At 42.5% G+C, this 13,713-nt stretch overlaps 1 protein-coding gene across 1 annotated transcript; it reads left to right on the top strand.

The window, feature by feature from the left end:
- The first annotated feature begins 7,430 nt into the window (after positions 1-7,430).
- Positions 7,431-10,782, top strand: LOC139345732 (gastrula zinc finger protein XlCGF57.1-like). Its single transcript, XM_070984532.1, has 2 exons — positions 7,431-7,602; positions 8,274-10,782. Exons 1-2 carry the CDS (start codon positions 7,431-7,433, stop codon positions 9,770-9,772), a joined length of 1,671 nt encoding a protein of 556 aa, XP_070840633.1. The 3' UTR covers positions 9,773-10,782.
- The last annotated feature ends 2,931 nt before the right edge of the window (positions 10,783-13,713 follow it).

Here is a 13,713-nt window from a genome sequence, read left to right as displayed (position 1 = left end):
ACATCATGTCAATTACGTATTCTGCCTAAACGTGGATGTTTAAATAATACCGTGAAAAAAACAACAAAAAAACAAAACAAAAAACATCAACTTATATTCTGCCTGCCAGCCTTGTATTACCTAAATAAGTAAGGAGTGCCCTCCTGACAGCTCTTATCTCCTCTCCTTCTGTTCCCAGTATTCCTTCAAGATTCCGTTCTCGTTCTGCTTCTCTGACCTTTTCTTGAAGCCTCTTTCTCTCTTTCACACACTTGGCACAGTGCAATATTACATGTTCAACATGTTCCTTTGTCCCACATCTCTCACACCTGTCATTATTTCTTTTCCCCAGGGTAAACATTGTGTCATTCAATCCCGTGTGTCCCACCCTGAGTCTTGTTATAATAATTTCTTCTCTTCTGTTCCTTTCTTTGGATTTTTGAATTTTGTGATATGCCCTTCCTTTCAGGTCATTCTCCCACATCGTCTGCCATATTTCCATTCCTTTCTGTCTGATTAGTGCTTTTCCTTCTCCTTTTCCAAGTTGAACTGGTACTGATATTTCCTTTTTCAGGGCCTCTTTTGCAAGTTTATCAGCCATCTCATTACCTTTTACTCCCTCATGTGCTGGGACCCAACAGAAATGAACATCCATACCACCCTTGTGAAGTCTTAACAAACTATGCTGAATCTCAATAACTAAATCTTCTCTTGTAGAGTTTGTTGATTGGATACTTTCTATAACTGCGTTTGAGTCAGTGCATACCACCACCCTGTCTGGTCTGACCTCCTCCACCCAGTATAAGCTAATAATTATTGCCACTATTTCTGCTGTACAGGTATATACAGATAACTGGTCTGACAGTCGTTTTGATATGCATATTTTGAATTCCGGTATGTACACACCAGTTCCCACACGCTCCTGCTTGTCCTTAGAACCATCTGTATGTATTCTGAGATATCTGTGGTAGGTGTTTCTCAGGTATACACTTTGTTTGACTCCCACTTCACTCAAAAGCCATTTTCTTTTCTTTTCCAGAACACTCAAGTCAACCTTAGCATCAGGGACAAGCCATGGTGGTACACTGCTAACTGGAGTAGACTTTGTGAATTCTTTGGCATCTAGTCCATACTTTTTTACCATTTCTTCTCCTAACCATCCAAAGCCACGTCTCTGGAATCTGGAGTATTCCCAGCATCTCTGTACTGTTTTTGTTGCAGGGTTTTCTTCCCCACTTCCTTTTAGTTTTACCCAGTAAGCTAATGCCAGCTTTTCTCTTCTTAGCTCCAGGGGTGTCTCCCCTGCTTCTATAAGTACTGCGTTTATGGGGGATGTTCTTATGACTCCAGTGCATATACGAAGTGCTCTGTGCTGTAACCTGTCTACTTTCTGTAGTGCTGTCTTGGTTGCTGCTCCATACACTATACACCCATAGTCTATTGCTGATCTCATAAGTGCTCTGTAGATGTCCACTAAACATTGCTTGTTTGCCCCCCAGTCACATCCAGCCACTGCTCGCAACAGATTTATTACTTTTTTACATTTTGTTTCCAAGTGTTTCATATGTGTTTTCCATGAACATTTATAGTCTAACCACAGACCCAAGTACTTAAATTCCGATACTATCTCCATTGGCTGACCATACAGTGTTAGCTTCTCAGTATCAACTTTGCGTTTATTTGTGAATATCATGTAGCATGACTTGCTTGTTGACAGCTTGAAACCCCACTCATATGACCATTTCTCTACCTTTTTTATTGCTTTCTTCATGTTCTCTATCACATGTAAGACATTTCTTCCCCTCATCCATATAGCCCCATCATCTGCATATAACGCTGCTTTGATACATCCATCTACCTTTTAGAATATGTCATTTATCATGATAGTGGACGCCGTCGGCTCCGCCATTTATATTTGGGCATTTTTAACACAAACACATTACTGATTGACATTACTGCTTGCCCATGTCAAAATAAGACAACCCTACAAACAGTCCAAATCTAATGTTTGCGCCTTATCCTGCCACTTTTTATTATGTTAACTTAAAATATTCGCTCCACATCTCGAGATAACGTGTTGCTGAGACAACGATTAAGTTAGTCTGAGAGTGTCTACCTTCAAAATGCCAATTTAATGTCAGTCTGTTTGGATGATATGTGACTTCTGAAAAAAAAAAATTTACAAAATAAATAATCATGACAATTAACACAAATGTCCTTTCTTGTTCATGCAGATATTTTTCTGATTTGTTTCCCGCTCTGGTTCCTTTCGTGCTGCCTCCATTTTGTCTTTTCTCTGCATTGTCTTGGCACCTTCAGTGGATGATTAACAACAAATTGGCTTTCACTTCCGTAATTCTTTCAAGCCAGATGGAAAACAAAGTCTGTTCAGTGCACATTAATATCATGAAGCAGTGTTTTTTTAATCATGCATTCATAAGTACATCATTGTTACAAGCAAAGCTTTATTTATACAGCAATTTTGTGTGCTGGGCACACATTAAACAATAAAAATGAATAAACAAATAAGGTAAAAAATACAATATAAAACACAGCACAATGAGAGACAGACAAGACAACAAAAACAACAAAAAACAAAGCCCAGAACAAAGACCTATTGTAGGAGCAGGGATGTATGTTCTCACCTTGTCACTGTGTGTGGGTGTGTCTATGTGGAGGTGTGGCTGGGTGTGAGTGTCACTGGGGCAAAGTGATTGCTTGATTAATATCACCTGCACCTACCTGGGGATCAGTTTTGTTTGTTACAGAGTGAGGGTGAGGCATGGTGCCTATATTTCTGTTGACCGCAAAACTATTTTACATCTAGAATCTAGTAGTGCAATTACATCAGCATACCAGGTAAAATCGAAAGTGTGATTTCACTGAAAGGGTCAATAAACACCCTGAAACAGCAGCAATGGCTTCATGTTTTTTTGACTCTGCGTGTCGGACAAATCCCTGCCTTCTCCCTCTCAGTGACTAATTTTAAAGTTGATAGTCACAGTACACCTATGAAAAGGTTTGCCTGTAGAAATGCATTTTTAGAAAAATTCAGCAGATCTGACATGACTCAACGCTAAAGAGACACACACACTAGACCAGTAGGCCCAGCAGAGGAACAGGAGATGGAGGCTGGAGTTTCTGAAGAGGCATGTGGCACTGAGAGTGAAGAAATCAGGGAGCCCACACTGAAAGACCTGTTTGGGATCACTCAGACATTCATGGGGCAGCAGGAGGCCCGGTAGGTGCAACAGAAAGAGGAAACTGCATGGCAGGAGTATCATCTCAGGGCAATGCATCATCAGTTTCAGTTGCTGCAGAGTTAGGTGCTGTCTCACACCTCTCCTTTGCCGGAGCTCTCCACAACAGTGCCAGATGCCCAAGACACTCCTGATCCAGACAGTCTTCATCAACAGGGCCAAGCTACACCCCCACCAGAAAGCTTCCACCCAGCCAACGGCTCAGCAGGTCAGTCTAGATTAACTCATGAGCCCAGGCTGGAGAAACTGACTGAGAATGATGATGTTGAACACTTTCTGGTTATCTTTGAGAGAATTGCAGCAGTGTGTCGGTGACCACAACCTGAGTAAATTTTTCACCTCATTCCACTGCTGACTGAAAAGGCCAGAAGCACTTACGTGCATATGGATGTGGATGATTCTCTAGATTATGACAAAGTGAAATCTGCAATTTTACAAAAATATGAAATTAACTCTAAGACTTACAGGCAAAGATTCTGCTCCCTAGATGTTGAATCTGGTGAGAGCCCCAGAGAGCTGTATGTGCAACTAAAAGAGCTGTATGGGAAATAGATCCAGCCTAAGGTAAAATGGAAGCAGAAATTGGTGAAATAATTATTATTGAACAAGACTTGGGAATGTTGTCCCCTGAGCTTCAGGTTTGGATTAAGGAACATGGTCCGCAATCAGCTGCTGAAGCTGCCACCCTGGCTGATGTGTTTGTGGCTGCCCGGAGAAAGAACCAGTCGTGGAGCAATGCTGCCTGGAAGGCTGCTAAGGACACCCGCAGACCAACACCCCGTCAGTATCACCAGAGACCAGCACCAGGGATAAAACAGGAAATCGTTACATGTTGTTTGTCACAAACTACGCCACTAAATGCCCAGAAGTATTCCCTTAGAGATCTGTCAAAGCAAAAACTGTGGCCTTTTCCTTGGTTCAGTTCTTCTCCAGAGTGGGTTTTCCCAGTGAAATCCTAACTGACCAAGGCACTAACTTTATGTCTACTTTTCTGAAGCAGGTTTACCAGCTGTTGGGTATTAAGAGTGTGCTTACAACACCTCATCACCCACAGACAGATGGACTGACGGAGCGTTTTAACCAGACTCTCAAACAAATGCTTCGTAAGTTTGTGAATGATACTGGTTCTGACTGGGATCAGTGGCTCCCCTACCTTCTCTTTGTCTACAGGGAGGTACCTCAGGCCTCCACTGGTTTTGTCCCCCTTTGAACTGCTCTACGGTCATGAGGTGAGGGGCCCTCTAACCCTTGGGAGGGTGACCAGGGAAGGGAGGGGCCTGTTAATGTCATCTCTTATGTTGTGCAGATGAGAGAGAAACTGCAGAAGATGGGTGAATTGGCCCAGGCACACATGGCGGAGGCCCAGCAGCATCAAAAGACCTGGTACGACCAGTCAGACTGATCCACATGCTTGACCCTGGTCAAAAGGTGTTGATTATGTTGCCAACTGGTGACAGCAAGCTGCTGACAAAGTGGCAGGGGCCTTTTGAGGATGAGAGAAGACTTGGGCCCACCACTTATCAAGTTTCCACCCCAGGGCACCAGCATTCTAGTTGGGTGCTTCATGTGAACCTTCTCAAAGAGTGGGTTCCAAGGACGGAAAGGGGGCAAAGGTGTTGCTGATCCATGGTGTTGAGGAGGAGGAGGAGGTATATGACCAATACTTGCCCTCGTTGACATCTGCTGACCTCATAGACTTTCGGTACCTGAATGCTGTTTCCAAATTTGATTCATATCCAACTCCAAGAATCGATGATCTTATTGAGTGTCTGGGGAAAGCAAAGTACCTGACCACCATTGACCTGTGCAAGGGGTATCGGCAAGTACCCCTCACCCAGCGATCTCGGGAGCTGACAGCCTTCAGGACCCCTTGGGGACTGTTCCAGTTCATTGTGTTACCATTTGGATTGCACGGTGCCCCGGCAACTTTTCAAAGACTGATGGACCAGGTACTCTGCCAGACTTTGGTTTTTGCATGTGCATATCTGGATGACATTTGGAATTTCCCCTCGTGGGACTAATAAAGGAATATTGAATTGAATTGTTATTTACAGTACCACTTGGGAGGAGCACTTGAGGCACCTGAGGGAAGTTCTGGACCGCCTGCACTCTGCAGGCCTGACAATCTATCCAGCCAAGTGTGTCCTCGCCAGAACCGAAACAGAATACCTGGGTTTCACCATTGGAGGTGGGTTGATTAAGCCACAAGTACATGAAGTCCATGCAATTGAATCATGTCCTCTTCTACAAACCAGAAAACAACTCAGATCATTCCTTGGCATGGCTGGCTTCTACCATCGGTTCATACTGAAATTCTCAGCCAGGGTTGCTCTACTAACAGACATGACTGGCTCACGGTGCCCCAACAAGGTCCAGTGGACAACACAGGCAGAGGGAGCGTTCCGGGACATCCAGCAATTCCTGAGTAAGAGCCCAATTCTCCATAGTCCTGACTTTGCTGGGAATTTTGTCTTGCAAACAGATGCATCTGAGAGGGATATTGGAGCTGTGCTTCTGCAGGGACCACCAGATGACCGACATCCTGTGGCCTACGTCAGTTGCAAGCTGTTTTATGGATAGAGTTTATAAAGGAATAGGAGATATTCCTGCTTTAGTTGAAGACAGGTTGCAAACAATACACCAAACTTATGTCTCAGTCTCTCAGGATTTGCTGTTGGTATTCCAACATTAAAAGTCTCTGACAAAAGAAGAACTACAGATCACCTTTTGGTAATTACTGTGGAGATGTTGGCAATGTTAACAGCACCGCAACGAATAGAAGGACTCTGGATGAAGAATGCCATTGTTTGTACAGACTCATCATCTTTATGTCATTGAACTCATATTCATCACAAAGTAGACAGGACATTGTTAATGAATTATATACAATGTTGTGCCAGTTTAAGAGTTTAATTATAGTTCGAACCTTTATGTTGGTGCCAGCTCACAGAGGGGTATACGGGAACATAATAGTAGATTCACTCGCAAAACAGGCACTAATCAGGAGGAAAGTATAGACATATCTTTCAGTAAAAGTGAATAAAAAGTTAATTAATGTTAATTAAAAGCACACTATCAAAGAGTGGCAGCACAGTTGGGACACAAGAAGCACAGGGCGACACCTTTATTCATTACAGCAAGATGTTGGTATAGTGAGGACAGACAAAAGATGCACATAAGAGGAGAATATTCTAACCAGGCTGAGAGTAGGACACACAGGGCTGAACAAAAGTCCTCCTCTAATAAATAAACATCCCACAGGGCTGTGTGAGCAGTGTCAAGGAGAGGAATCAGTGGAGCATGTCATTCTTCATTATCAGAAATATTCAAGACAACAAGAAAGGGAAATCAGGAAACAGGAAAGGAGCTAAACAGATCACCTTAAAAGACATTTTTACCACTGGAGTAAGTAGTTTATTCAATCATCTGACTGAAACAGGGCTGAATTTAGTGTTTGTTGGTTTGTTTGTTTTTCGTCTGTATTTTCTTCTGTATTGGTTTGTTTGTTTTACAGCACGGGGTGATTACTCTGGTCTACACTCCAACACAGTAGGTGGCGGTAATGCACCATGACACTGTTTTGTCACTCGCCATAAAACAGAACGAAGAAGAAGACGTGCCGACGGCGTCCACTTAGGAGACCGGAAGTGTTTACCTTTTCATACCAGTGGCGAAGCTTGTAATGGGTCATTCGGTTGTTATAGAGCATCTTTGTTTCCATACTGACTCTTTCCGTTGTGTATGACGTCGTTACCATAATAGATAATCCAGTGAACCACCAGAGTTTGTATGTTTGGATAAACCAGTTTAAATGGGCTCTGTAAAAATTCAACTCCTTACTGATCTGCTGTTAGCAGGAATGCTAAAGGAAGTTAGCGTAGCTTGCTAGCAGGAAGTAGCCGGAAACAAAACTCGGTCACACAGCGCGAGTCGGAGAAGCTTCGATAGAGACCGAACTGTATTTTCCACGGACTCAAAATGTCCAGATAAACCTGTGAGAATAGACTCTGTACTGTTCTCTTTAACTGAAAGCGTTTAACATCCGAATTATGTTCTGTTGTTCTGCGAAGCTAATGAAGCTAACTTAGCTTGCTAGCTGGAAACACGGACGTGAACGTAGCAGCACATCGGAGTGAGCCAACAGTTTTAACGGAGTGTGTCTCGAGGAAAAGCTGCTGTGAATCAGTAAAAATGTCTAAAGTCCAAAAGCTGAGAGCTTTTGTGGAGCAGCGACTAACTGCGGCTGCTGAAGAGATAATTGAGCTGTTTGAAAGGACGATAGCAGAGTACGAGGAGGAACTTTGTGGACAAAGAAAACTACTGGACGCTGTTTTCCAGCCTGAAGTCCGCTTACACAGAGCAGGTTTGACTCTTTACTGCTTATTCTCACTGCAAACTGCTGGAAACCTGCTGACATCCTCTGATTTGAGAAAGAGTTCAGCTTCTATCGGGGCTCTCAACATATTATACATTAATGAAAGCCTTGAAAAGATCACAAACATCAGGTTTGTTGGGCTTCAGTGTTTCTGCTGTATATTTGGGGCGGCAGTGAGACACAGCAGTCCCGCCTCGCAAGGTCACGTGATTTGTTGTCGTTTTCACGTGACCTGACAGCGACGGTTAGTGGCGATCATGCATCTGTTCTCATTTAAAGTTTCCATGTTGAAGGAAGGTCAGTCTTACTGTGTTGAGTCAAGTGTCGTCTCATTGAGACAGTTTTGTCTGCATTGAAGCTCCAAATGAAAGTAGAAAACAGTCAAATATGATGAAGTCTGTGCGGTGTGTATATCTGAAACCACTGAATTGATAGAAGATGTTGGCCGTGTCGCCCAGCCCTTATTACCACACTGTTATTTCATGGCCTTTCTGCTCTGATCAAATGCAAAGTGCACGATATGTTTGGAGTTTGCTTTAGTTTGAAAGACTTCCAAATATGTTCAACATCTCTGCACATTTAAGAAAGCGGTGCTTTAAATGTGAACAGGAAATGACAGTTTTCTAAAAGGTGTGTATGTGTTTCATGATCCTCCACAGACGTCCAGCAGCTGTTGGTGAGTCAAGAAGAGGATCCTCCTGAGCAGCAGGACTGTCTGGACAGTCTGGACCAGGAGGACCCACCAGAGCTGCCGCACATTAAAGAGGAACAGAAGGAACTGTGGACCAATCAGGAGGGAGAGCAGCTCGGAGGGCTGGAGGAGGCTGATCTCAGTAAGTTCACACTCAGTGTCCCTGTGAAGAGTGAAGAAGAGGCTGATGAAGAGGAACCTCAGTCCTCACAGCTTGATCAGAGACAAACTGAACAGATGAACACAGGATCTGATGGAAAGGACTGTAGAGGACCAGGACCAGACAGGAACTTTAATCCAGATCATTTACAACCAGCTACTCATGACACGACTTCAGACTCCTCTGAATCAGAGACGGACGACAGCTGTGACTGGGAACCTCCGTCAGGTTTGAAGCCTCTGAACAATGAAGAATGTGGAAGTGATATGGAATGTAATAGTGGAAAAACCTCAGTCAGCTCCTCTGAAGGGGCTACAAGCTTGAGCCAAAAGAAACATCTGCAGAAACACAATGGAATCCAAACAGGAGTGAAACCATTTAGTTGCTCAGTTTGTGGTAATGGATACTATCGTAAGAAGTCCTTAAAGGCACACATGAAACTTCATTCAGAAGGAGAAAGTTTCAGCTGCCCAGTCTGTAAAAAAGCTTTTCAGTCAAGAATAAAAGTTGTGAGACACATGAAAATCCACACAGGGGAGAAACCTTTCAGTTGTTCAGTCTGTGGTGTAAGATTCACAGAAAGTTCAAATTTGACCTCACATTTACGAATTCATACGGGAGAAAAACCTTACACATGCTCAGTTTGTGAAGCTAATTTCAGTTCCAGAAGAAATTTGTCCACACACATGAGGATGCACACCGGGGATAAACCATTTAGTTGTTCAGTTTGTGGCAAAGGATTTGGAGAAAGACAACATCTGAGACGACACTTGGTTATCCACACAGGGGAGAAACCATTCAATTGCACAGTTTGTGGTGGAGGATTTGCACGAAAATCATATTTGAGACAACACTTGACTGTCCACACAGGGGAGAAAGCATTTAGTTGTACAGTTTGTGGTGAAGGATTTGCACGAAAGTCATATTTGAGACAACACTTGACTGTCCACACAGGGGAGAAAGCATTTAGTTGTACAGTTTGTGGTAAAGCATTCAGAAAAAGTGGAGCTCTGAGACGACACTCAACTGTCCACACAGGGGAGAAACCATTCAGTTGTACAGTTTGTGGTAAAGGATTTGCACAAAACTCACATTTGAGACGACACTTGATTGTCCACACAGGGGAGAAACCATTCAGTTGTACTATTTGTGGTAAAGAATTTGCACGAAAATCACATTTGAGACGACACTCGATGGTCCACACGCGGGAGAAACCATTTAGTTGCAGCGTTTGTGATGAAAGATTCTCTGAACTTGCTGCTATGAAAAAACACAAGTGTGCTGGTGAGAGCAGTGAAAGTAAATGAAACTGCAGAGATTTAGTGGAGACAGACAGCACAGATTTGCTGCAATCATTGTTCAAGTGGGTATTTTCATCCTGGGACAAAGACAAATCCCTCCACCAGGCTCAGTAAGGACTCCGTCTGTGGAAACATAAAGAGGCAGTTTTGTACAAAAATGATTGTAATCCTGGAAGATCTCCACATGATTTGTCAAACTGGAGCCTCAGATTAACTTCCCCTGAACTTCAGAATGCATTGTTTCCCCAAGTAAAGTGGATTTTGACTTCTGTCACGTTGAATTTGTGCTACAAATGGATCAAAGTAGCTATCGATTATTTTAGTAACCCATTATTCTATCAATCGATTGATTAATCAAGTAATTGAATTAGATATGCTTTTGCTTTAATAAAGAGTAATTGTCAACATACGGAAAGGAAATGAGACAGGTCTCTAAAAATGATCAACTGATTCGTTTCCTTTATAGAAAAATCTGCATTTTCATTGCTTAAATTTGCATATTTGTCTGTCAAACTTGAACTCTTAGTGGGCTTCAGGGCCATAGACCACTCTGGATTTTAAAGAAACCACTTTCCAAAATGCAAAAACAAATAAGAAATAATAAAATTACTTTAAAAAAAGGTATACATACAAACTAAAACTGAGGTATACATTAAAACAATAACAATACATAAACATGGACTTTCATTTGTGTGTTTCAAGCAGGTTTACAGCTGATGAATGACAGAACTGTTCACTGTCTTCTTAGAAGACTTTGTTCAGCTGTTTGTCTGTAATTTCATGGAAAGTTCTTTTGTAACATCTTTTCCAAAACATTCAAATAATTATCGTAGTTTTATAATACACATTGTATCACTATGTATTTTGTTGAGTTAAATTCACTGCTGTTATTCCTGTCTAGATTTTTTGCTACTTTTTTTTTACTTTTTAAACAATTCTTGTAAACATTTTGTGTTTGTATGTTTGCTATTGCAACAAAATAATTTCCCAAATTGGGATCAATAAAGAAGCAGTCGAAAGTCTTTTTATTGTTTAAATTTACATATTTGTCTGTCAGACCTGAACCCATGAGTTATTCTTAGCACACCTGCTGACCTGGAATCAGACTAAACTGAATGTTCTTGCCGTATTAAGTCAGTGCCTTTAAGGCGGGGGGGGCGCACCTTGTCTGGGTGTGTCCCTCTAAAAGCAGCAGGTACTGTCGCATTTCGTCTCCGTCTCTGCTGGAAAGACTTGAACCGTCCGGGATGGATCTGCTGTCGCTTCTCTTTCTGCTCTCTTTCGTCGGTAAGATGGAGGAAATGCTGTCTGAGTGAGGAAGCTGCTGGTCGATCTGCGGTTGCTTTAGATCATCTCTTTATTGTCGCTGCTCTTGCTGGTTTACTGTCGTCGATCATTTCAAGCTGGTTGATAAATATCAAAATAAGACAACCCTACAAACAGTCCAAATCTGATGTTTGGGCTTTATCTGGCCGTTTTTTATTATCTGTTAACTTAAAATATTCACTCCACATCTCGAGAAAACGTGTTGCTGAGACAACTATTAAAATATTTGCAGAATAAATAATCATGACAGTTAACACAAACGTCCTTTCTTGTTCATGCAGATATTTTTCTGATTTGTTTCCCGCTCTGGTTCCTTTCGCGCTGCCTCCATTTTGTCTTTTCTCTGCATTGTCTTGGCACCTTCAGTGGATGATTAACAACAAATTGGCTTTCACTTCCGTAATTCTTTCAAGCCAGATGGAAAACAAAGTCTGTTCAGTGCACATTAATATCATGAAGCAGTGTTTTTTTAATCATGCCTTCAGTTACATCATTGTTACAAGCAAAGCTTTATTTATACAGCAATTTTGTGTGCTGGACACACATTAAAAGATAAAAATGAATAAACAAATAAGCTTCAGGGCATTCAATCGTTCGCAACTGGACTTTGTCAGTTTGTCTTGGAAGACGTTTCGCCTCTCATCTGAGCAGGCTTCATCAGTTCATGCGCACCGGACGAGATAGGACAGCTCTCGTCCAATGAAATGGTGTTAGGTTCAAGTATTTATCCTCTGAGTGAGGCCAACCCCCAAAACCAAGGATGGTATCACTCCATTGTGAGGCAGACGACGCGACCCTTGGGTGTCAGCGACAGTCGTCTGCCTCGTTAGTGTCCCATTCTTGTCATTGGGGGGCTCCTTGAGCCATGTGTGAATGGCTTTGTGTTTATTTTCAGAGGCTAAATTTTTGAATCTCTTTGGCAGAGATGAAAGGACGGCATTGTATGTGGGAGATAGGTGGTGTCTCAGACCCCCCCTCTGTTCAGAGATGGTTTTTCAACCTTGACATGGATGGCTTCTCCCACTCCTCTTTCAAACCATCTGTCTGTCTGTCCAGAATATGCACATTTTTATCCTCAGAGGAGTGTGCTTCCTCCTTGAGATGCAGGTAAACAGCTGAGTCTGGACCTGAAGAGTTAGCTCTTCTGTGTTGTGCCATGCGTCTGCTCAGCGGCTGTTTTCCTTCCCCAACATATAAGTCTGCGCATTCCTCACTGCACTGGACTGCATACAGCAGATTGCTCTTCTGAGTATGAGGTGTCCGGTCTTTGGGGTGCACCAACAAATAAAATGAGGTAAAAATAAGAGATAAAACAGCACAGTGAGAGACACCAGACAACAAAAACAATAAAAAACAAAGACCTATGAAAAGGTTTGCCTGTAGAAATGCATTTTTTGAAAAATTCAGCAGATCTGATAGATGAGGAAGATGATTCCAGAGGATTCATCAACAGGATAGTTTACTCTGAATTTTACAGGAAGTCGAAGGAGGGAAGCAAGAACAGGAGTAACGTGGGACCGTCGGCTGGTTCTGGTCTGACAGCTGCATTCTGAACGGGCTGCTTCAGAAAACAGGACTGAAGGAGCTCGGTAACATGTGGGTCAAAGGTCATGAACTGATCAGGTGGTGGTTCCCTCAAAGCCCTCAGCATTTGGACTTTAGACATTTTTACTGATTCACAGCAACTTTTCCTCCAGACACACTCCATTTAAACTGTTGGCTCACTCTGATGTGCTGCTACGTTCACGTCCGTGTTTCCAGCTAGCAAGCTAAGTTAGCTTCATTAGCTTCGCGGGGCAACAGGACGTAATTCAGGTGTTAAACGTTTTCAGATAAAGTTCTAAAAATTTCAGGTGAAGCTCTAGAAAGAGTTGACAATTTCAAATATCTTGGTTTATGGTTTGATAAGACATTAACATGGAAATGATAGCCAAATGTAGGCCTGCCATGAGAACTATATACACAGGACTGATCAGAGCAGTGTGTGACTGTGGGTGTGTGTTGTATAGGTCTGCAGCCAATACTCTTTTAAAGAAAGTTGATGTCTTTCAGAGTCGAGCATTGAGATTGCGTTGTGGAGCTACAGGTGGAGATGCCTCTTTATATGAGAAGGGATCAGTTAGCATTAGTGTACTGGGCAAACCTAAAGGGGCACAAGGAAGATCATAGATAGAGCAAGCACAGCGAGAGGCTTTTATAACATCCAAAGGCATGTGGGCAATGCTAGAAGTATAGGACAACACAAGAGGAGGATATGATATCCAGAATGAGATTTGGTCAACTGGTCTAAATAATACATTGGTTTTAATTAAAAACACAGTAATGGCTCCTGTAGTGAGAGTACACCTCAGACATTAGAGACCATGGAGCATGTGTTAGAGTCATGTATTAAATATTATCAGGCAAGGCAGCAATTAATACAGCAGCTGCAAGGAGAGGGTGTCCCTTTGAGGACCAGAGACACACTGCAGAAGACTTCTTGTGAATTATGTTGTAAATTTTTATTCTCATTTTTGGGAGAACTGGGTTAAGAAAGAGGCAGTAAGTGTCCAGACCCGCCCTCCGTTTCAGAAGGTGGCGGTAATGCACCAAAGCTTCTCTGCCAACCGCCAAATAAACAC

This window comes from Chaetodon trifascialis, chromosome 17 (genome assembly GCF_039877785.1).
Source record: "Chaetodon trifascialis isolate fChaTrf1 chromosome 17, fChaTrf1.hap1, whole genome shotgun sequence".
In the NCBI taxonomy this organism is placed as follows: Eukaryota; Metazoa; Chordata; class Actinopteri; order Chaetodontiformes; family Chaetodontidae; genus Chaetodon; species Chaetodon trifascialis.
Note: the sequence above shows the minus strand (reverse complement) of the source record. Positions and strands in the feature narration are given on the sequence as shown.

Coding starts and splice junctions, on each gene's coding strand:
- LOC139345732 (XM_070984532.1), top strand. CDS start 7,431: ATGTCTAAAGTCCAAAAGCTGAGAGCTTTTGTGGAGCAGCGACTAACT. Junction 7,603..8,273: donor AGTCCGCTTACACAGAGCAG/GTTTGACTCTTT, acceptor GATCCTCCACAG/ACGTCCAGCAGCTGTTGGTG.